Here is a 25,479-nt window from a genome sequence, read left to right as displayed (position 1 = left end):
TATTAGTGATAATTTTCCCAAAAAAAACTGCAACTACAGGCGGACTTAAAACTACCAAAATTTTACAAGCAAAACAACTAAAAACGATAAATGAAAATTTTTAGAAAGCATAGAAATCATTTGTTGTCCAGATTTCGATTCGAACAATAAAAAAGATTTTACTTTAGAACGCTTTGTTCAGCTTTAAAAAAATTTGGGGAAATTTAGGAGAAAAAATAGTAGTCAAATTGCATCACATGCAACCAGTTTGAACAAACTCTGCAATTTGAAGCTACTTCCTTATCTACTTCCTCTATTATTCTAGCTTTATCAAAATCACTGTGTCAGTTTGGTTTTTCATTGAGATCTTATAACGGTTGGCGCCCGAAACAAACTCGAAGCCCTGTTGATAATTAAAAAAAACACAATCGGACTTAAAATTTCTCAATATTGGGTCACGTGGTTATCAACAGCGCGAAATTATTGCTAAAATTGACACAATTTGTCCCAAATATGTGTCAAGTTTACGGTAAAATGTCTAATGAAGCTCGACTACTCTTCGGAAAAGGCGGAACTTAAAAAACTGTTTTCAGTTTACATTTCTACGCCCATTAGGTTTTTATGATACCACTCCTATTTTCTTCGTCAAATATATCCATAGGCTAAAAATTTCTGAGCAAAAAGTACAGTTGATCATATAGTCCCTCCCCCAAGTCATGTCGGAACAAAAATTTATTGTTCCGACCCTCTTGAGGGGGAGGAACTATATAATCAAATGGGCTTTTTTTGTTCAGTCAATTTTGGCCGATCGATATATTCATCATAGAGAGTTGAGACTGGTATCATTAGAAAGCTTGTCCAGCGTAGAATATGGAATTAAAAAGATTTTTTTTTGTTTTCGTTTTTGACAGGGAGATATCCAGGTTTAAACTTTCGAGAAAATAGAGTGAATTCCGTCGATTTCATTCACCTTTTTTCGGAATTTTTGACTAAAAATTCCCCAATTTGGATAGAATTTAATAAAATTTTTCATGAAAATGTTGGTCGTTGTCGGCTATTTTCATTGAATTTTTTTGTCACAAATTCCGGCTAAATATTTCACAAAATTCAGACTTTTTTATCAATAACCGCACGAAATAAGTTTCTTTAGTCCACTCTGATTAAATTTGTAGGGAGTGCACACCCAAACACGACTAACACAACCTTTACAGACTGAAAAGAGAGCTAAATCCACTTCAACTTCCGTTGAGAGTACTCTGTAAAAAAAAACTTTGCCCGTTTTTTGCTAACTTTACTCGTTGAATATCAAAAACGCAGCACATATTTTTGATATTTTAACTAAACAAATTTCTATATCAATGACATTCCAAAAACTAAAAACTCCGAATGGACAATCAGCATCAGCAAGACTAGTTCTGCACCAATCTTGGACCGTTACATGCCCAAAATAATTCGGATTGTCATCAGTCGGTTTTTATTAAAAAAATTTCATCTTTTTTATATTAATTAATTAACAGAGCATTTCAAATCAAAGCTCACTAGTGACAGGTCCTTTTGACTTTCTAATTAGCTTCAAAATAAATTTATGTAGTTGATTGCTTGAAAGCTTATGTTCGTTTTGACTTTTAAAATATTTGATTTTTAAATAAAGAAGGCTTATTGAACTTTGCCTCCATTTTTCTCTCAATTTGGTCAACTTGTAACTTAGTGTCAGCAATCAAAGAGTGCTACTTCTTTCTGCTGAATTCAAATTTAATTTTTTATTGCGGTTTTACGCCTTAAGTTATGGTGTTTTGGCTTTGATACTACTAGATTTCACAATTTTTTTTTTAATTTTTATGTTTTTGCCCCTTTTTCATGTTTTCTAATATTTTTAAAAAATTATCACGTTATTGTCAGTTCATAAATCACATTTCCAAGTTCAAAATAACAAACAATTGATAATATTGAAATCCTTAAAGATAATGATACTTTCTCGAATACTTTCTCGAAATGAATTGAATTTTTTAATTTTGTCTTTAACTGTCGTTTTTACTTTGTCTTTTTAGTCGTATTTAATTTCCTGTACAATGACCCCGTTTGATTAGCTTTTCCTGGAAGAACAGATGAGGCGTTTTTCTGATAATAGGAGATAGATAATGGCTTTCATGACTTTGAAAACAATTGTTTTCAAAATGAAAAAAAAATTCAATTTCGCAATTTTGTTCTTTTTGTTGTCTGTTTGTTACCTGTTCTCGTTAATTAAAGGTAAGAATGAAAATATTTTTGTCAAGGGAAGGTTTCAAAGGGGATTGGTGTCTCAAAATCTAATTTTTTAAGAGAATTCGTTGTAACTTTACTGGCTTCCACACGGGTTTTTCACAAAAAAAATTAAATTAGTTTTTGATTTTTGTCATATTTGACGTTGTTTTTGTCGACGTAAGACAGATTCTGGATAATTGCAGGTCTCAAGGGCTTCCTTTGAAAGAATGGACGAACCTATTCAAATTTTTCTTTTTGTAATTAATGGCTTTCATGTCTTTGGAAATAAATTTTTTTCTAAAAAAAAACAAATTTTACAAAAATTGCATTTTTTCCTTTTTGTCTAATTGTTGCTTAATTTCATTAATGAGCGGCCACATAATACATTATTGGTGCTCGACGAAGGTGCAATCGAACATATTTTGGGGGCCAAAGTATGGCTTTACGGCTTTCAAAGGTTTTACTGGCAAGTTTTAATTGATTTTTAGTTTGTTGTCTTTTTGTTGTTCTTTTTATAACTGCATAAAAAATTGAACACCAATTGTTCTTAATTCCCAGCTATGGGATATATTAGTTGATTCCTAATGGTTTTCATTACTTTGAAATAATTTGTTTTTTTTAAACGAATTTTCTAACTTTAAAGTTTCTGTTTTTTTTGTCTAATTGTTACCCAGATTTATTACGAACTGGTGAATAGCCATTTTTTTGGTCAATAACAAGTTATTTTTTTATTTTCAGTTTTTTCTGACGCTATTTTGTTTTTGTTATTAAGTTTTGTTTTTTTAAAAGGGACATAAATTTTTTGATGTAATTAATGTTTGTTGTTGTTGTTTGATTTTGCCGTTCGTCTTCGCTCGCTTTCTTAATATCGGCGTATCTCATCAGTCTAATGCATCATTTTTTACTCTACTGAGTTATTTGCTTTGGAGGCTATCTTTTCGTTCATACACCAGTTTTTTTTTGAAAAATACTTGAATTTTTTGTGTTTTTCTATCTGTTCCTCATTTGGTAGACAATTATGCCAAAATTGTGGATGAGCGGGGTCGGAACCTTATGTGCGATCGCACATTACCGAGCCGCCTTGTTTACCAGAGTTTCAAAGGTTGAGACGTCAGCAATAATAGGGTTGGAGTCACTGGAAACACTAATAATTGGGATTCAAGGGAAAACGAAAAATTCAATTGTTCAAAACAACTTGTAAACTTCCTTCATTCAATGCTGAAACTCAATATAGCCTCTTTATGCGAGCAGCGACCAAAATTACAAGAACCAATGAAAAAATGAAAATGACGGAAATTGGAGACAATTATATTTCTAAGTTTTCAGTATATATACCAAGGAAGAAACACTATACCAGAAAGTTAGACCTGCCGCTCTCCAATAATATCCAACATCAACTGAATGAATAACACATCCCACCGACTAGAAAAAAGAATAGGCAATTTAAAAGAGTGTTTTTATAAAAAATTATATCAAAACAGCGATAGAGATGCAATGAAGGCATACTCAGTTATTATAAAATCAACAAATATCACGAGCAGCCAGCCAATGCTTTAACTTAAGAAAAAAAGATTATTGAGCAATATTGTGGTAATTGAAATTAATATCACTGTAGTACAGCAGGCAGGCTCGCTAAGGTGTGTGTGCACATAATGTTCAGTCTGCATCATCTCATCCTCACTATTTACTGTGAAGAAAACAGTAGAAGATCTTTCAAAACGCGAAAAAAGTTTATTTTTGTTCCGACTCACTTTAGTGGGGAGAGGAACTATATAATCAAATGTGTTTTTCTGTTAAGTCAATTTTGACCGATCGATATATTGCAGGAAGTTGTGATTGGTATCAATAGAAAGACCGTACAGCGTAAAATATAGAATTAAAAAGATTTTTTAGTTTTATTTTTTCTAGGCATTCATCGAGGCTCAAAGATTTGTGAACAATGGAATGATATGCGTTGTTTTTGTTCATATGAATTTGCCTAATTTTCTGTTAATTTTGCTAAAATTTGTTAATTTTGCGAAAACTAGTGCTATTTGTTTCGCATAAAAACGCAGAAGATGGTGAAAAGATAGTTCTTTAACCGTATATTTTAGCGTTTTCTGGAACAAAATCTTTACAGGTTTTTGGCTGACTTAGAACAATCATTATGCAAAATGATTCTTTCAATTTTGATTTACAGATTTTTGTTGTCAAAGTTTCTATTTTGCTTTCTAATGGGAATGCAACAATTAGCTGTTATATTTGGCCGTATCGCATTATGGTCTCCTCCTGGTTTTTTACAATAGGAAAAATTGTAATGCCATTGAGGCTATAATTTTTTTTTTAATTTTGCAAAACTTTTGTTTTTCTTTTGTTTGTTGGAGACCAGATAGAGATCAGAATAATTTTCAATAAAAAATCAATCGTTCGATAATTGTTTCAAATTGAGACCCCATGATCATATATTATGTTTTCAGAGAAATTCCGTGCTTTCTGAGCCTTCAACAATGTGTTTTCTGAAAATCGATTCGAATTTTTTTCTTTTACCCGCATTTATTGTCCTTTTTGCTGTTTTATGACTGAGTATATATATATATATATATATATATATATATATATATATATATATATATATATATATATATATAATAACGATTCATTCGGCTTCCGTAAATGGCCTACTTGAACCTATATAATGCTTTCAGTTAACACCTAATGGCTCTTATTAAAACAATTATATTTGTTTTGAGTAAATCTCAGTAGATTTTTGAATTTTGAAATTTATTTTGAATTTTTTTAACCTGTTGCTTTGTGTCACCAACCACAAACCAGATCTTCCTTTTAGTGAGTGAAAATAATGTCTTTCTGGGGGTTATTTGTTTAAAATATTGGCTTTCTTATTTCGGTGCCACGCGTTCTAATTAATTATTTTTACTTTTGGACTTTGCCTATTTTGGAAGATGTTTTTGTTGCCTTGTCCGATTATGGTCTTTAAAACAGTTCACATAACTTTTGAGAGAAAATGCATGTGTACCAAGAGACGTTTTTGGTTCATAGCTTAAGATTTTAACGGCTCCGAAACGGTTTTCTTGCAATATTTTATTGAATTTTTCATTTGTCTGTTTTTCTTTTTCCTCTATGCAGTGCTGCACACATTCTGGTTAATGGCAGGACTCAACAACTTCTTACCGAAGGCATATACAATCGTTTTGCATAATTTCAGTTGACTGCTAATGTTATTTATAATTTTGGATTTTGTATGAAAAATTTGATCGACATGTGGAACTCTGCGCCTTTTTTTTCTTCTTTTTGACAAATTTTATCTTAGCCTCAATGAAGAAATCTTGGCAGAGAAAACAATAAATTCGTTGTTGTTCTTATTTCTCAAATGATGATTTTGTGGCTATGACGCTATGTTGATTTTATTTTACTCTTTTAAATTTTTAATACTGGTCATTTTTTATGGTCACCTCTTGTTGCCTTTTTGGCATAGTCCCCTTGAAACCAGAGCGCGTTTATGTTCAAAAAACCACTTTTAAACCTCCATGAATTTTTCACTTGATAACTTATGGTTTTAACGGCTTCAACCATGTATTTTTGTAATATATTTTGTGGAGTTCTGTATGTACTCATTGATAATTTGATGTCTTTTGTTCTATTCTCCGCCAACTTGAGGTGCAATTGGCCTCCCATGAAGTTGTAATTTTTTAAAATTTACAATATTTAACAAAATAGGTGTTTCAAAAATTTCAATATGCAAAAAATTTTTGGTTTCAACAAATCATAAGTTTTTTTGATTTTCGTCCATTTCTTCAACCTCATTTCTGACATTTTGCAACATAGTCTTTCATGTAAACACATCTTACATCATTTTTCCAGAGATAGATTTTTAAGCTATCACTATATTTTATTTATTAGTGTTGTTTCGGCTCCGTTGTTTTGAGTTCTCATATATTTTTTGTGATTTGAGTACTTAGTGCTAGTTCGTTTAAACGTTTGACCATTTTTGAATTTCTTGTCAAACTACAACTTTAACAACATTTTCCATTAGCTTTGATGATTAGAGCAGTTAATCACATTTAATAGCTTTAATGAGTAGCACATCGTTTTATTGACTTCGATACCATTTTCTCCCAAATTTTAGCTGAATACTTGATTTTTAGATGCGTCTGTCACTTGCTATTGTCGTCTTATGAGAAATTCTGGATAATGAGAGAACTCAATGGCTCCCTCTAGGAACGTACCAATTTTTATTTCATGAGAGCTAAAGGTTTTTTTCTGAAACTGTTTGCAATAATATAGATGAATTTTGAATTTTTTTTTCTCTTTTTCTCTTTTTCTGTCTGCTTGTCAACTAGTGTCTCAGAAAGGACTGGTAGCGCATGTTTTCAATAGACATACAAGTTCTTTTTTGCTGAAGCCCATTAAATTTTTATTAACTTTTTTGTGTTTCTATTTAAATTTTTGTCTGGTAATATCTGTTCCCATTTGAAATTTTTTAAGTGCTTGAAAAAATAGGCATTCGTTTTTCCTCTGAACTAAATTTTACTTTTGTTCATTGATTGATGTTCCATATTGATGTTTTTGTGATACTATTCAGATTTTTGTCTGGTAATATCTGTTCACAATGAAACTATTTTTAAGCGTTTGAAAAAAAAGGCATTCGTTTTTGCTCTGAAATGAAATTTATTTTTGTTCACTGATTGATGTTCCTTTTTGATGTTTTTTGTGATAATATTAGAATTGGCAATCGTACACCTATGGGATATTTTAGCTGATTTCTATTTGTTTTCATTATTTTGAAATTATTTGTTTAGAAAAAATAAGCGAAATTTACAACTTTACTGTTTTTGTTCTTTATTGTCTAATTGTTACCAAGCCTTTTTACTGAGTAGTCCCATATCTTTTCTGTTGAATTAAAAGTGAATTAATTTATTTTGTTTAATATCGTTTTATCTGACGCTATTTTGACTTTGTTATCAAGTTTTGTTTCTTAAAACGGACATGAAGTTTTTGATGTAATTAATTTTGTTGTTGTTGTTTGATTTGGTAGACAATCATGCCAAAATTGTTGATGAGCGGGGTCGGAACCTTATGTGCAATTGCACATTACCGAGTCGCCTTGTTTAGTTTATAAATTCGTTGACTCCTGAGAATAACTCGCTATGCAAAACTAGAGTCGTCGATTCTTTTTACGTCAATAGAAAACATTAAAAACAAAAGGTAGAACAGAGAAAAAATTTGAATCTAGAAAACAATTGAGAGCAAATAATAATGAATGAAATCACTTGCCATTTCTGATTGAATCTTGAACATTGCTAAAGCTGTGCATCTGTTTGCACATAAAGAAGAAAACAAGAAAATTGTCAAAAGAGAAGATGAGAAATGAGAAAAGTCCAAAATGAAGTTTCCAACATTCAATATAACAATTTTTGGTGGCTAACCTAAAACTTTGAGCAAGTGGAGCTCATACAATGGAACTTCCATCATATTTTCCCCTCCATCGTCGTATTTTAACCAACTAGCAAAATTTTATTCTTCGCAAACAGACCGAACTGATCAATTTCGAAAACATAATACAATTGAAACAAGGCAAGCTTTGAACAATATTTATAAACGATTGGCGCATTTAAGTGGGAAGGTGGTTCGACTGTTAATCTTCCTGAGCAAATTGTGAAAAGAAGTTTTTTTCTTTGGCAACTTTGCATCAAGGTAATTTAAAACTCGAAACATATAAAAAGAAATGTTTTTTTTTTCTGTTCCCAGAGGAAGAAAGCGTCGGATCAGTTTACACTGGACGCGCAGCATGGGCGTAATTTTTTTTGCAAACGAACAAATTCAGAATATCTCCCAGAGGAAAGGTGTCTCGAAGAAACCTGAAGTTTGTCATCTATTAAGCGATATTTACTTTTTCGATCGTCTCTATTTTCAAAGTAAATCAGAAAATATTTGACTGAAACCAAGTCCCATTGTTTCGAATTAGTAGCAAAATGTCATCAAAATTGCTCATGAGTGAGAAAAAAAGAAAACGAAAACAGAAAAGACATATTTTTTGAGGTTTAACAGGTTCAAATATGCCAGAAATTATTTTAACATCAACTTCAAAATAAGAAAATGAAGATCGGAATTGTTCCAGGTTCGTTTACAACTCAATTCAATGACAATGTGGATAAAATTGATAAAAAATAATGAGACTTGGTTTGATTAAGTGAAACTTGAAATCCCTTGATAATATCTTGCTAAGAAACTTGCAAAAAAGATGAAGATTTAAAAAACGTGCATTTTTGTCAAGATATTAGATATTTTACCAAATTCATATCAATAATTGTCAAGATCTATCGTGAACACAATTGAAAAGGTCTAGCTAAGGCATTCCCAGTTTTCGTTTAAAAAGTTAAGACCTTCCACGTATTAACGCGATGTATAAATTTTCATATCACTGAGTAACGTTTATTATGTGGAAGTACAAAGGTTTGAAATGCTCTTTATGAAAAAAATCCTTTGAAGAGATGTGTTTGTTGGTTGTGACTTTTTTCATTCAAATATGTTGTACATGGACTCGGCGTTTTCAAAACTATAATTTTTGTTGCTATAATAAAGATTTAAATTTCTTTTGAAACAGAGGAACCTTTGTCATTTATTGCAAAAAAAGCGCATTTCTAGATTTAAGTTGAATGTTGTTTAAGTGCCATATGATTCACAATTAAAACTCATTTTATTGATTGCAAACCTGTTTTTTGAAAATTTCGACTTTTGTTTAAAAAATCTTATAATAGAAGTTTACGGTTCCCGCAACTATTAAGATTGGAAATTAAACTTTGATAAAAACTGTAACAAGATAAAAAAGCATCGATAATGTGGTCTTCTGAATTTCTGCTAGGCCCAACCGTGAGGTGACTTTGTCGGCCAGAAAACCGATCAAAGAAAGTAAACCAAAGGTTTTGAATTGATGAAGCATGCGCTCCTTTGTTTCTCTACAGTTTCCCCTCTTCCACTCTTGTACGCTGTTGCAAATTAGATTTTTATGAAGTAAATTAATTCACAATGAGCTCGTTATATCACTTCTGGTTCTATGGATAACAGTGGTAAGAAAAAAACTTGCACCTCAATGGAAAGAGCAATCCGGAGGCAATTTATAAGTGTATTAAGAACAACAATAGAATATCCGTGGACCACTTCACAAAGGCACAAAGGCACAAAGGCAAAAAACTCTCACAGTATCCAAATTGGTCTTGCGATTACAAACGTCTACAGTTCAGTCTCTTTAACCTCTCAAAGATTGGCGTTGTTCTCTCTGTTTTTCACCTAGGCTTCTAAAGTTTAGTACTATACCAACTAATCTCTCTCTCTCTCTCTCTCTCTCTCTCTCTCTCTCTCTCTCTCTCTCTCTCTCTCTCTCTCTGTCTATCTCTCTCTCACTTGTGAGAAAATCTCTCCCATCTTCACAAACCTAATTGAAATCTACCTTCTCCCTGTGAGTCACTTCAACTTATACTCAGCCAACACGCTCTTAGCAAACAAACCTTAACTTCTTAAGTAAAATTGCAATTCACGCTTCAAACCTGTCACAATCGGTAGAAGGGATGTTTTTGCTGTGCAAACAAATCAATATCAAATTATACTCCATCATTCAACTGCTACCAACCATTGTCCAATTCTCGCCTTATCTTAGTTTGAAGACCTTTAGATTCCATTTCCGAGCTGAAAATCAGCTGGATGCATTCAATCTCTGTCCAACGCCCTGTGTTAAGTAAATAACTTTAACAAACGGTACAGATAAGAGCCATTCTAATTCCAATTTTCAAACCATATCATGCAAATACTCAGTTAAAAACCGCCGAAAAGACCTGATGTCCTAAAAGCCTACAATCTGATCTCTAGGTGTCAATTAGGGGTCACCTGTCCAAAATTAGGGGTCAAGATGATAAAAACAAACATGTCGCAAATAGTCCATTCACAAGAGCACCTATCAACAGATTTTTATCACCTATCTTATTCTAGTACACGAGCAAATCACGCGCATATGTCTCGTGGAAGTTCCACAAGGAATCGAAATTCAAAAGGTCATATTTCCAGTTCTAGGGGGTGAAAATCTCTTCGGTTAAAAATATTAAAAAACTGTAGGGTTCCAACTAGTTTCGTGCCAAATATTTATGTCCTAGCATTATCCCTTTGAGTTTTTTTTAAATTGTTTGAAGGATTCGTGGTTGTGGAAACCCGAAGAACCCGAGTTCGTCAAAACTGAACAGAGTGGCTTGATTATGCCACCAACTGTTTCAGGTTATCAAATTTTTACCATTTCCAAGCCATTTGGCCGCTCAAACAGGCCAATTTCTTGTTTTTGGCACTCGTGTCATTCCGGAGCTCCAACTTACGCTCGCACCCGGAAGTTAAAAATAGCACCATTAGAAAGCCTTTGAAAACTTAGACTTACCCTCCAAAAAGAACAAAGTTACCACCAATACTTCACGAGCTAATCAAATTTGACATCATCCGCACCGGCGTTCCATAGTTCGGTTGGTTTGGGTTGGTGAGGGTCAAATTTAACTTCAAAATTGGACTCCCCACGTCGAAATTAGTTTATCTACAAATTTTGTGGTCAACCCGACTTCAACTTTTCAAGAAAGTATTTTTCCAAAATCAAATGATAATAACCCTTAATGGAAAATACCCTAATTTTTTCTGCCTTAAACAACTCAAAAACTACTTAAACCGATTTAATTTAGTACACAGCACATTATTTACACAGCATGCTTTTTCGTTTTGAACCAATTTTTATTCAGGTTGCCAATTTTTGCCAAAAAATTTCAAAAACCTTCAAATCAAAATACTTCTGGTATAATTAATTCGGGGTTGGATGGTCGGATTGACCCGAAATCTGTACCCGCCCGAGATAACCATCGTTCGTAGATGCCATTAAAATTTGGTTAGTTTTCGCTCAAAATAACTCCTTAAGGGCGCAGGAGTGATCCGCTTGGTTGCATTTTCCAAAAACCCCTAGATCAGTTTGTCTCTCGTAAAAAATAAATTCCTTCTCTTCAAATCCAATTCCATTTCTGGACAAAAAATTAAGTTCACTTAAAAATTTCAATTTGATCTTCTGTGGATTTGGTCTTTGGCCTAATGCACAGAAACAACTTTGCTAAGTTACCGAATTAACTTGAGAGCTCAATAAGTAAATGTTAATTAATTTGTTAGTCTAAGATATATCACTCATCTCCTCTCAGTGGCGCCATCGAGACAATATACCTCTATTGCAAAAGGCTAATCTGAAATAGCTAACTTGACTTAAGAAACTTGAGTTAACTCCTCTAACTTACTCAGTGTATCTGCTTATGCCAATTTTAATGTAAATTAGGGACTTCTAAAGATCAAATTGAACGGTAAATTTTTGGTTTTTCTGTTTAATTTGTACATTTCTGTTTGTTTTCTCTCGCGGATTTTTCTCTCTAGAAAAAGTAAATGTTAAACAAACCGACATTTCTTGTCAAGACTTGTAAAGCCTATCTACTCCGCAACTTCAATTGGGCTGTTGTGTCTCAACCTTCTAACAGCCTAAAATACCGCCATATCGCTCTGAATAAACCTCTGCTCTTTATTCAATTTATAATTTTGTTCAACTTAGAGAAGTTATTTGTTATCGTGTTGAATAGGGACTGAAAATCAGATGATTGCCTGAGAATGTTTTTATTGTATCCGGAAAATACAGATAGGGATATCCTATAATTAGGGAAGCAGATCAAATGAAGCTGAGAAATTTTTTAAATGCCCCAGTAATTGATGCTGGCTACTTTTGATTGTTTTCTATTGATGTCAGACGACAACAAAAAAACGGCAAAAACAAAAATAATTCGAAATTTAACCAGGAAGCAATATTGCAACTGTTAAAAGAAAACGTCAGGTATTTTCAATTGCACAATTTTTTCAACAGCAAATTGGCCAACTCATTCGATTGATAAAGTGGCAGGGAAACAAAAAATCACAAAAATGGAAAATCATTCGAAAAACAATCTCCTCTTATGAAAACCCTGATTGCCAAAACCAAGAAACCAATAGTTGAATATAACAAACTTCGTAAGGATTGGATCTTAATCATCAGAAACAGGATGCCACCTATTGCTCCAGAGACCAAACTAAAAAACTGATAGAAACAATTTAAAAGCGGCAAAACTCAAAATCCCACAGATTTTAAAAAATTATATTTTCAGAAATTCAAACAAACTATGAGCTTGCATTTTCAAACAAAAACATATTAACTTTTAGCTGCTCAGGAAGTCAGCTGTGCTTCTTGTTTGTGAGATTGAATCATAACACGACAGAAAAAAAACAAAAACTACAGACAAAACTCAAAATTTCTTAAAAAGTTCATCGAAACCACAGTGTTGAAGCCATTAAAACTATATGACATTAAAACTCCTTTATATTTTCATTGAAAAACATGTGCTTGAAAAACATGACTCTTTGTGAAAAAAAACAATGAAGAAACAACAAAAAAAACAGGTATTGAAAACTCACAACTTTCTCATGAAAACATGTTTTTAAGCTCTAGCTCTAAGGACATTAACCAAAACATAACTAAAAGCAGAAAATTGTTTGGAGCAAAAAAAATGATGAGGTCTGTCACTAATAACACTATGTGAATTGCTGACGGCAACATGAACAAAAATTGAGAAAAACAAAAAAAGTTCTTTGAGGAGAATAAATGAAACTCATTAAAATCGTTAGCTACAAATTGAAATAACTAAACCATTTAAAAATCCTTAGAAGCAAGTTAGGCTTTTGATTGCCAGGTACATCGCGTACAATTACAATAACAAAAGCAATTAGAGGCTTAAAAACTCCTTGAAAATTTCAAGAAATTGGTTTAGCGGTTTAGCAGCCGTTTAAAATAGAATTTTTTCACTGAATTCTCTAAAAAAAATTTCAACGCACTATGAAGTTAGGTTAATGTGATTTTTTGAAGAGGGAACAAATGACAACCTCAAAATAGGCCAGGCATTAGATAACTACTGACATTTTTGCACAGGTTCATCTATAGCTCATATAGAATCCATTTTGATGATTAGGACGAAGTCATGAGCCTGCAAAAAAATGACAAATGCAGGCAAAACAAAAAGTTTATTAAAAATTACAAAAACATATGGTCAAAGATATTTTCAAAATTAACTTTTTTGAAGACATAATATACTTTTATTTGGCCTTATTTTGTTTATAATTTGCTTGGTTAATAATTGAGCTGTAATATGGAATCATTCTGGTCAGTAATTGACAAAAAAAAACAATAATTTGAAAGTATTTTGAAAGAGACAGCACCAAAAATGAATCCGATTAGTTATTCATTGTAAGAATCCAAGATGATTCCCAACCTAGCCGCTAGGGGAGTGTGCGTCCATCAAAATCAATTAATTACTCCATATGTTTGCAAAATACGTTATTTAGAAAAAAATTTGAAATAAACCAAAAAATGATTTATTTAGTTTAAGTATTGAGTTATTTTTTCGAAAATTCGGCAAAACTTCAGTACCAGAAGACTCCTACAACTAGTTTTTTCAAAGCGTGTGACAACAGATGTTAGGTCTATCTTTCTGGCATGTTAAACAAAGTGGGATAAAAAAAACGTACTAGGAGCCACTTTTGATTAAAAAGTCTCAAATTAAAAAAAATTAGCAAAAAAAAATTCAACAGAAGACTCGGATAAAACCAATCGGCGAACCTCCTCTATTCTTAAAAGTAGAACCAATAGCATTGTTATAGACAATTTTTTTGACAAAACTTAGTTAAATTTACGACAAATTTGTTCAAAAATACGGAAATTGTGAATAAAAGCAACGGAATTTTGTCTGCTATTCACCAAAAGCCTTAGTAATACCCTGTTAAAAAAAGAAAATCAAAAAAATCTTTTTAGTTCCACATTCTACGCCAGACTGCTTTCTTTTGATACCAGTGTAACTCTCTACCATGAATATATTGATCCGCCAAAATTGACTGAACAAAAAACCATTTGAGTATATCATTCCACCAACCATGTGGGTCGGTACAATGATGAAGGAAATAAGTTAGGGCTATTGCGATTTTCACCCAAGTTAAACCCCTAATACCCTCACAATTGTAACATATAGAATTTTGGGCCACATATATGATTGCTGATAATCGGAGAACAGGGTCAGACAAAAATTATATATGAATTCTTCATAATCACAGTTTTTTGAAACAGCTAAATTAAATTTATAACCAACATACTTGAGGCAAAGTATATTATGTACAAATCATGCGAGCATCCATTTAATAATAATTTAAACCAGGAAACGGAATCATCAAATTAAAGGAATTAATGAATTTGTTGCTTATTTCCTAAATGTAAAGATATCTTTTGAACAGCTTATCTTTTTTTTTGTGATTAAGAATAATTTATTTTTTCTCAAGCATTTTTCTCAATCAGGCCTGTTGGTGTTCAACAATTTTTAAACAATATGAACAGATAGTGATGATGACGACGACTAATGGGCACCCATCGCTATGCTGGAATCCATTTTCTTCTTTCTGTTCACTCTACCCCACTCAAACTGCATATTTGCCATTTCACTACCTAAACAAGAATCCTGTTCATTAGAAAAACCAGCATTATTTTCCGCCTCAGATTATACCACGGTTGCTTAAAAAAAACAAAAAATCCCACTTCAAGACTCCTTAACTTGTATGATCTGGCATGATGCCTGCAAACGATGCATGATTATTCGCCAGACCGGCCAAAAAGTTATCTTGTGACTAGGACAACTATCTTGAAAGATTAGCTCCAGTGGATATGCCTCAGGTTCTCTTTTGCCTCTTTTTACGCAAAAATTTCAAAAAAAAGCATCTGGCACCTGTTTCAAGAACTAAACTAAAATTTAAAAATTTCATGAAATTTGTTTTTGCGTTATTGTGATATTCGCCAAACGTGTTCAGACAATTCGAACATTTTTATAAAATGATATTCTATCTTGTATTACTTCACGAGTAGAAATTTTCCCACTGGATATTAAATGAACTGATTTTCTTCGATTGACACGATGCTTTCATAATTTGGCAAGATAATTATTGAAAGAAACCATGGATTTTTTTTAGCGCAGTGCGCTGCAACCGTTAAATCATTTTGAATTATTCTCTGATATCCGATAACAACATGACAAACATGACAGAGCAAAAAAAGCAAGTTCCAAAATTTCTCAACGAATTTTTGCAAAATAATTTAGGAGATGCAGTGTGGTCGAAAAATATACTAAAAACAATTTTACTTATTTGAGCTTCAAATGAATTGAATATCGCGCAATTTTGAAAAGATTAGAAAGAGCGTGATTGTATTCGAATCGTCTTCTGTCAAATAATCCGAACGATTAGCATTGCCGTTTCGTGGTATCCTCTTAAGAAATGAGTTAGGGGGGTATGAGAAAGGAACAAACTTACAGCAAAATTTACCGCATAATTGATGTGAAAGATTTGAAAAATATGACAAAGCTTGGCAACAGTTGCAATGACATTGAATAACCTAATAGTTTCAGTGGCTTATACTGCATTCAGCGTCTCATCTCAATTTGTGGTGCCAGACTAAAAGTAGGTATGACCAGACCAAAATGAATGCACTGGGATGGCATTATGCGTTTGAAATTACACGGTCTGGAAAGAAAAATCAATTTCAAACGCATGAAAGAATGTCTGGACATGTCTTATTTTGAACGCACGCTATTCTGAACATAGGCAATTTTGAACGTACGAAAGTCTTGACATAAGCAATGTGGAACTCACAATAGTGTGGTCAAGAAGACACGAAAATTCGTTCTGCCTTTATAGTCAGCCTATCGTGCGTTGCAAATTAAGGATTTTTAGAATTTCATGCGTTCAACACGGCTTATGTCCAGATTTTCGTGCGTTCTCCAGCCGAAAAAAAATAAAATGAATAAAAAATAATTTGAAAACTGCTGCAACTGAGCGATAATATTTAAAGCAAACGCTGCATTGCTCAAAAGTTTGTTTCAAAAAATTTAATTTTCATAAAAAAAATTACCACAAATTTTACACAAAGAAATTGAAACAGTTATACATATGAACGGATTGCTTGAAGAACCATTGACATCTTTTGCTGCCTTCAACAAAATTAGACGCAAATTTAAACATATCGTCCTTAATTGATATAGCTATTTGCAGAAAATCATTTTCTTCTAAAATAATATATTGTTTAATATTCGAAAATAATTGAAATGAAAAAGAAAACCGCATCAGATTTTCTTTGCAAATTTTCAACCATTTATATCTTAGTTTAATATCAATTGTTTATCAAATCAAGCAGGACAGAAAAGAAAAACTAATATTATATGCTATAGTATGATAGTACCTAATATTATAGTACCTTGTAACAATGAACTATTAAAAAACAAAATAAAAGCTTTCAAAAGGCACCTAAATTGCAGTATTCGCCAATTTGCATTATTTCTGTCAAATTTCCGTCTCTAAAATACTACAGAAAATAAAGATACGAGTATAACTGTTCCGTGTATTTATGAAGAAACATTTTTGAGATTCATTTGTTTTACCTTTTTCATCACCTCAGGAGAAATGAAGAAAAATTGGGTAAACAAAAACGTGTTTTTCGAAATGTTAGCACCTTAAGGATTGGCCAGAAATAAATCAGAAATTTAGCATAGTAATTCTTCCACTATTGAGGAAAATGAATTCCATATATTGCGGCTCAGCAGTGTTTTCAAACTGTGCAAATGTACAAAATTTTGGTCATTGTTTCCATTTCTTTAACATATTTTTACCGAAAATATATTGATAACTGTAGATTTGAAAGAAGCCTATTTAGAGCAAAATTTTGGGAATCAATAATTAAATACAAATGATGAACGTTTGAATACGAAAAAAGATTACCCAAGTGTAAAATATAGGAACTGAATTCTTTCAACGAGTTAGATTTTTGAATTACCGGAGACAATTTTATTATATGTTCACCTTTATTCCTACAAAGAACTAAGTTTTTTAAATTTCTTCCATAGAAATCTCAAAATAAACATTTGAAAAGCAGTATAACCAACTTCATTTTTCTCGTGTCAATCATATTTTGACCTCAATGCCAAAGAATGCATATCGTTGGACTGGTCCAAAAAGAATTGTTGAATTACCGTAATTGGAAATTAGACAAAACTTAGTTTTGCAGTAGGACATTTTTTCTATAAGATACCCAATGGCACTGAAGTTTCAGTTGCAGATGATGATAGTAAATCTGCTGCAAACAACAGAAAACGACATTTACTACAACACGTTTTTACTCTATTTTTTGTGGGATCTCTATTGTTGATGTTCACAAGAGTCAATGATTCAAAGTTTTAACAATATAATTAATTGCGAAAAAATGTTTACAGGGTTGAAGTAATTTTGGCCTCCGAATCGCCTAAAATTTCAAAAAATTTTGAAAAGTTGGATAAACTACATATCTTTTTAATTACAATATCTCTATATGATGAAATGCTTGCGCTCTTCATCTTCTCACAGAAAATTTTTCACGTTCCAAAATGTTTGGTTTGGATAATCTGAACAGAGACCTTTTTGGAGCCTCTAGTTCTGATCAGAAATTTATCCAGAGTGTGAATAGTGTAGACAGAACCGAGAGGATCAGCTGAAGAAAACAGCTAGTCAGCACCAAAAAATTTATTAATTGGTCTCCAGAGATATTTTTGAAAAACAATGTCCAATTTTAGTTGATGAAAAGTGAAAACTACGCTCAGGGCCAATCATTATTTTATATCGTCGATGTGAATGATATTGTTCGCAGGCAATCTTTTTCTAAAAGCTCTAAAAACATAAAAATACAGTAATTTTTCTGAAAGTTGGATTGTCTTGTTGCCTTGTTGCTTCCACATGCGTGGAGCAAAAAAATATATATATGCTAACAAAAGTATTTTTCACAATTAAATAAACTGAAAAGTAGTGTTATGAAAACAGTTTTGTCCACCCGCAAACCAACTTGATTAAAAATGATTTTTTTCTTGACCCGTGAAACGACTCCTGCTCGACACAAAAATTACTTTTGATCCAGTTTTATTAGCTACTTTGACCGTGTAATTTTCGTCAATCCCACTACCACTATGTTTTTGAGTGATTTCATAAGTTATAGATCAAAGCCTAGCATCAAGAAACATCCCACTAAACTGAAGGAGGAGGTTAATAGGACATCCAGATTTGCAAACATCGTGGGTCAAGGTTTTGTCAAAAAAAGTGTAAGAATTGCGGCGAAAATCAGTAAACATTTTTTTCTTCGCAAAGCGCCCGCACTTTAGCGATAAATAAGTTTAAAACAGTGAATTTTGTAAGATTTGCTGTTTTTAGCGGTAAATTTTTCCTTTTCACGGCTTTCATCATCGAAATGCATACCAAAAAATACATCCTCCGAGGTGATCTCTCAACTAATAAGCGTTCCGAAGTATAGCTTTTATAAGCATTCAAATTGATCGAAAAATTTAAAACCCTATGTGTTTATGCGTTCAATTGACTTAAATTTGAGATAACTTAATTTTAGATGATATATTCTACTGCATGTGGATATCCCTCAGCGGTCCGTGGGACCTGATAGGTATCAATCAAAACCGAACATGAGATCAACTTCCCCCAAAAAATACATAGTCTTTCTGGCAGATTGCCAGAAAATAGCTGCAATAGCTTCGTACATCTGCAGTCTCAAAAAAACAGTAGAAACGACAGACAAAAAAATTCGTCTTTTCATTGAAGGCTGATATGTTATATTTTGATATAAAATATGTATAAATTTTGCTGCCTCTATTAGCTGCTGTCAAATAACCTTCATTTAGAGTGACACACACCCGTTTGATCTTATCTCTTTCAATTAAAGTAAATAAAAGTCAATTTCAAAGTGAGGTCATTTTTGAGGGTGAGGTAAGTCAGGTGTGACCAAAAATTAATCACGCGATTGAACAAAAAAAATTTTCCTCCACTAAGAGCGAAAAATGACGTCTCACACACACACACACACACACACACACACACACACACACACTTCAGTTGAAATTGCATGAACGAATGAAAAAACATAGCAGGACAAGTCCTGACGAACAATTCAAAGAATTTTCATTGACTGAACAAACATCTAGACCTCAAAAGTACTATGAGCGAATTGGAAAAACCATTTTAAAAAAATCAGATAAAAAAAATTTTAAAAAAACAGAAAATCAATGTCAAAATGTCGCACGTCAGGAAAAAAATCATTAGCGAGAAATGGAAATTTGGTTCATGCAAAAGACTAGGCCTAGAATGAACTATGATTGGATTGGGAAAACCATTTACTAAAAAATCCGTTACAAAAAAATCGGAAAAACAGTAAAAATCGAAGTGAAATTGCCGCATGTGAACAAAAAACCACTAGCGAGAAAGCTAATTTTTGTCCAAAAACCGTTTTCTCACTCTACTTAAAATTAGAGCGAAAAAACTTCACGCCGCAAAACAACTCGCTTTTGCGCTCCACTTCATGTTTCGGCGTGACCAAAATCGCTACACCAATTTGACTTCAAAAATCTTGAAAATGTGACCAGATCTTTAAAAAAGCGCTCCAATACAATTCAAATTCTTTGAATTGTAAAAAAGACAGCGCCCCAATACAATTCAAATTCTTTGAATTGTAAAAACCAAGAGAAGGCCAATAATAGCCCCAGCTATCGCTGTGCGGCTATTAATAAGGAATTTTGAGCAATCAGCCGATCAGAGAACAGTATCAACATTTCCTCAGTTCTGATTGTTCAGCGATAGAATTTCTAAATTTTGATACTTCTGCAATTTTCACTCCCGGTAACCTCCGTACCTGGACTTCCTTGTCTGACCTTTACGTAACAGCCATCTGTTCTTCCACTGCGCCAGCAGTCACTTAAGTCTAAGATTTCTGGTTTTTGAATTTAAATTAGATTCAAACAACTTTATGGAAAACATATGCGTTGATTTTTTGAAGATTAACAATTTTTACCGCTTTCTTATTCCCTAGTCGAACTCCGACGCTCATCTTGCAAGATCTTGCAAGATTCTTGCAAATGACGCTTATCTTGCAAGATCTTGCAAGATTCTTGCAAATGACGCTTATCTTGCAAGATGCAAGATCCGGACGCCTATCTTGCAAGAACCTTGCAAGATCTTGCAAGATAGACGTCGAAAAATGTTCAAGAAAAAAGTGAAATTTTAAAGTCCTATTAACTCAATGATCCTTTTCTCTTATGAGTTCAGACGTCAAAGTGAGCTCTCTGTTCAAAACAGAAACTTTCATATCACTTCTGCTTTCAACAAAATATTTGAAACTCTCATTTCAGGAGAAATTGTTCAATGATCGTTTCAATGGTTCATTCTGTTCACAACAAGTGTGAATCACTTGGTAAGCATTAAAAAAGGTCATAAAATAGCATCCAGAGCGTTCCTGCTTATGATATATAACGTTATAATCGACTTTTTGTTCTGTAAATGAGACTTTTCTGTGAGTCCATTCACTTTGAATCATTAATAGGTAGCAAAGACACAAAGAACCAAATTCAAGTAACCAATTGAGAGGGAAAAAGCAGATAATCCCCCCAATATAGTCAATCATACGTTTTGTGTAACGATATTATAACGTTTTTCAATGATTAAACATGTACCTGGCGAAAAACGTAAACGGTCACTTTTATCAACCTTCTAATCCCTTGTAAAGTAATCCTATAGCTTAACGGCACTTCTACTGAAGCTAACACACAGAATAAGGAAGAAAAATAGGGTCCAAAAAATTTTTGCCTTAAAATTATTTTTCTCTCGGGCCTAATCGGAATGTTTCATATCAACTTTAACGTCAATAACGTGTTTGAAAGACTTGTTTCCCCAAAAAAGTTTTAATCATCGTTTCAATGGTTCATTCTATTCACACCAAGTGTGAATCACTTGGTAAACACTAAAATAGGTCATAAAAAGCATCCAGAGCGTTCCTGCTTATGCTATATAATGTTATAATCGACTTTTTGTTCTGTAAATGAGACTTTTCTGTGAGTCCATTCACTTTGGATCATTAATAGGTAGCAAGGACACAAAAAATCAAATGTCAGTAATCAACTGAGAGAGAAAATACATATAGTACACCCAATATAGTCAATCATACGTTTTGTGTTACGATATTATAACGTTTTTCAATGATTAAACATGTATCTGGCGAAAAACGTAAACGGTCACTTTTATCAACCTTCTTATCCCTTTTAAGGTAATCCTATAGCTTAACGGCACTTCTACTGAAGCTAACACACAGATTGAGGAAGAAAAATAGGGTCCAAAAATTTTTTGCCTTAAAATTATTTTTCTCTCGGGCCTAATCGGAATGTTTCATATCAACTTTACCGTCGATAACATGTTTGAAAGACTTGTTTCCCCAAAAAAGTTTTAATCATCGTTTCAATGGTTCATTCTATTCACACCAAGTGTGAATCACTTGGTAAACACTAAAATAGGTCATAAAAAAGCATCCAGAGCGTTCCTGCTTATGCTATATAATGTTATAATCGACTTTTTGTTCTGTAAATGAGACTTTTCTGTGAGTCCATTCACTTTGAATCATTAATAGGTAGCAAGGACACAAAAAATCAAATGCCAGTAATCAACTGAGAGAGAAATTACATATAGTACACCCAATATAGTCAATCATACGTTTTGTGTTACGATATTATAACGTTTTTCAATGATTAAACATGTACCTGGCGAAAAACGTAAACGGTCACTTTTATCAACCTTCTAATCCCTTTTAAGGTAATCCTATAGCTTAACGGCACTTCTACTGAAGCTAACACACAGATTGAGGAAGAAAAATAGGGTCCAAAAATTTTTTGCCTTAAAATTATTTTTCTCTCGGGCCTAATCGGAATGTTTCATAACAACTTTACCGTCGATAACATGTTTGAAAGACTTGTTTCCCCAAAAAAGTTTTAATCATCGTTTCAATGGTTCATTCTATTCACGCCAAGTGTGAATCACTTGGTAAACACTAAAATAGGTCATAAAAAAGCATCCAGAGCGTTCCTGCTTATGCTATATAATGTTATAATCGACTTTTTGTTCTGTAAATGAGACTTTTCTGCGAGTCCATTCACTTTGAATCATTAATAGGTAGCAAAGACACAAAGAACCAAATTCAAGTAACCAATTGAGAGGGAAAAAGCAGATAGTCCCCCCAATATAGTCAATCATACGTTTTGTGTTACGATATTATAACGTTTTTCAATGATTAAACATGTACCTGGCGAAAAACGTAAACGGTCACTTTTATCAACCTTCTAATCCCTTGTAAAGTAATCCTATAGCTTAACGGCACTTCTACTGAAACTAACACACAGATTGAGGAAGAAAAATAGGGTCCAAAAATTTTTTGCCTTAAAATTATTTTTCTCTCGGGCCTAATCGGAATGTTTCATATCAACTTTACCGTCGATAACATGTTTGAAAGACTTGTTTCCCCAAAAAAGTTTAAATCATCGTTTCAATGGTTCATTCTATTCACACCAAGTGTGAATCACTTGGTAAACACTAAAATAGGTCATAAAAAAGCATCCAGAGCGTTCCTGCTTATGCTATATAATGTTATAATCGACTTTTTGTTCTGTAAATGAGAGTTTTCTGTGAGTCCATTCACTTTGAATCATTAATAGGTAGCAAGGACACAAAAAATCAAATGTCAGTGATCAACTGAGAGAGAAAATACATATAGTACACCCAATATAGTCAATCATACGTTTTGTGTTACGATATTATAACGTTTTTCAATGATTAAACATGTACCTGGCGAAAAACGTAAACGGTCACTTTTATCAACCTTCTAACCCCTTTCAAGGTAATCCTATAGCTTAACGGCACTTCTACTGAAACTAACACACAGATTGAGGAAGAAAAATAGGGTCCAAAAATTTTTTGCCTTGAAATTATTTTTCTCTCGAGCCTAATCGGAATGTTTCATATCAACTTTACCGTCGATAACATGTTTGAAAGACTTGTTTCCCCAAAAAAGTTTTAATCATCGTTTCAATGGTTCATTCTATTCACACCAAGTGTGAATCACTTGGTAAACACTAAAATAGGTCATAAAAAAGCATCCAGAGCGTTCCTGCTTATGCTATATAATGTTATAATCGACTTTTTGTTCTGTAAATGAGACTTTTCTGTGAGTCCATTCACTTTGAATCATTAATAGGTAGCAAAGACACAAAGAACCAAATTCAAGTAATTAATTGAGAGGGAAAAAGCAGATAGTCCCCCCAATATAGTCAGTCATACGTTTTGTGTTACGATATTATAACGTTTTTCAATGATTAAACATGTACCTGGCGAAAAACGTAAACGGTCACTTTTATCAACCTTCTAATCCCTTGTAAAGTAATCCTATATCTTAACGGCACTTCTACTGAAACTAACACACAGATTGAGGAAGAAAAATAGGGTCCAAAAATTTTTTGCCTTAAAATTATTTTTCTCTCGGGCCTAATCGGAATGTTTCATATCAACTTTACCGTCGATAACATGTTTGAAAGACTTGTTTCCCCAAAAAAGTTTTAATCATCGTTTCAATGGTTCATTCTATTCACACCAAGTGTGAATCACTTGGTAAACACTAAAATAGGTCATAAAAAAGCATCCAGAGCGTTCCTGCTTATGCTATATAATGTTATAATCGACTTTTTGTTCTGTAAATGAGACTTTTCTGTGAGTCCATTCACTTTGAATCATTAATAGGTAGCAAGGACACAAAAAATCAAATGTCAGTAATCAACTGAGAGAGAAAATACATATAGTACACCCAATATAGTCAATCATACGTTTTGTGTTACGATATTATAACGTTTTTCAATGATTAAACATGTACCTGGCGAAAAACGTAAACGGTCACTTTTATCAACCTTCTAATCCCTTGTAAAGTAATCCTATAGCTTAACGGCACTTCTACTGAACCTAACACACAGGTTATGGAAGAAAAATCGGTTCCAAAAATTTTTTGCCTTAAAATTATTTTTCTCTCGGGCCTAATCGGAATGTTTCATATTAACTTTACCGTCGATAACATGTTTGAAAGACTTGTTTCCCCAAAAAAGTTTTAATCATCGTTTCAATGGTTCATTCTATTCACACCAAGTGTGAATCACTTGGTAAACACTAAAATAGGTCAAAAAAAAGCATCCAGAGCGTTCCTGCTTATGCTATATAATGTTATAATCGACTTTTTGTTCTGTAAATGAGAGTTTTCTGTGAGTCCATTCACTTTGAATCATTAATAGGTAGCAAGGACACAAAAAATCAAATGTCAATGATCAACTGAGAGAGAAAATACATATAGTACACCCAATATAGTCAATCATACGTTTTGTGTTACGATATTATAACGTTTTTCAATGATTAAACATGTACCTGGCGAAAAACGTAAACGGTCACTTTTATCAACCTTCTAATCCCTTTTAAGGTAATCCTATAGCTTAACGGCACTTCTACTGAAGCTAACACACAGATTGAGGAAGAAAAATAGGGTCCAAAAATTTTTTGCCTTAAAATTATTTTTCTCTCGGGCCTAATCGGAATGTTTCATATCAACTTTACCGTCGATAACATGTTTGAAAGACTTGTTTCCCCAAAAAAGTTTTAATCATCGTTTCAATGGTTCATTCTATTCACACCAAGTGTGAATCACTTGGTAAACACTAAAATAGGTCATAAAAAAGCATCCAGAGCGTTCCTGCTTATGCTATATAATGTTATAATCGACTTTTTGTTCTGTAAATGAGATTTTTCTGTGAGTCCATTCACTTTGAATCATTAATAGGTAGCAAAGACACAAAGAACCAAATTCAAGTAACCAATTGAGAGGGATAAAGCAGATAGTCCCCCCAATATAGTCAATCATACGTTTTGTGTTACGATATTATAACGTTTTTCAATGATTAAACATGTACCTGGCGAAAAACGTAAACGGTCACTTTTATCAACCTTCTAATCCCTTTTAAGATAATCCTATAGCTTAACGGCACTTCTACTGAAGCTAACACACAGATTAAGGAAGAAAAATAGGGTGCAAAAATTTTTTGCCTTAAAATTATTTTTCTCTCGGGCCTAATCGGAATGTTTCATAGCAACTTTAACGTCAATAACGTGTTTGAAATACTCGTTTCCCAAAAAAAGTTTCAATCATCGTTTCAATGGTTCATTCTATTCACACTAAGTGTGAATCACTTGGTAAACACTAAAATAGGTCATAAAAAAGCA

General features: G+C 32.8%; 1 protein-coding gene across 1 annotated transcript in view; it reads right to left on the bottom strand.

Moving 5' to 3' along the window:
- Positions 1-14,399: 14,399 nt before the first annotated feature.
- LOC142340315 (ciliary microtubule inner protein 5-like) overlaps positions 14,400-25,479 on the bottom strand; it is a 44,047-nt gene continuing 32,967 nt past the window's right edge. Inside the window, exon 5 of the mRNA XM_075390889.1 lies at positions 14,400-14,785. Within this exon, the coding sequence (XP_075247004.1) occupies positions 14,697-14,785 (89 nt within the window). The 3' untranslated portion in view covers positions 14,400-14,696. The remainder of the gene's footprint in view (positions 14,786-25,479) is intronic.

The sequence above is a fragment of the Convolutriloba macropyga genome, chromosome 5 (assembly GCF_964194025.1).
Source record: "Convolutriloba macropyga chromosome 5, txConMacr16.3, whole genome shotgun sequence".
Taxonomy (NCBI): domain Eukaryota; kingdom Metazoa; phylum Xenacoelomorpha; order Acoela; family Convolutidae; genus Convolutriloba; species Convolutriloba macropyga.
The sequence above is the reverse complement of the archived record's forward strand: the minus strand, read 5'-3'. Positions and strand labels throughout refer to the sequence as shown.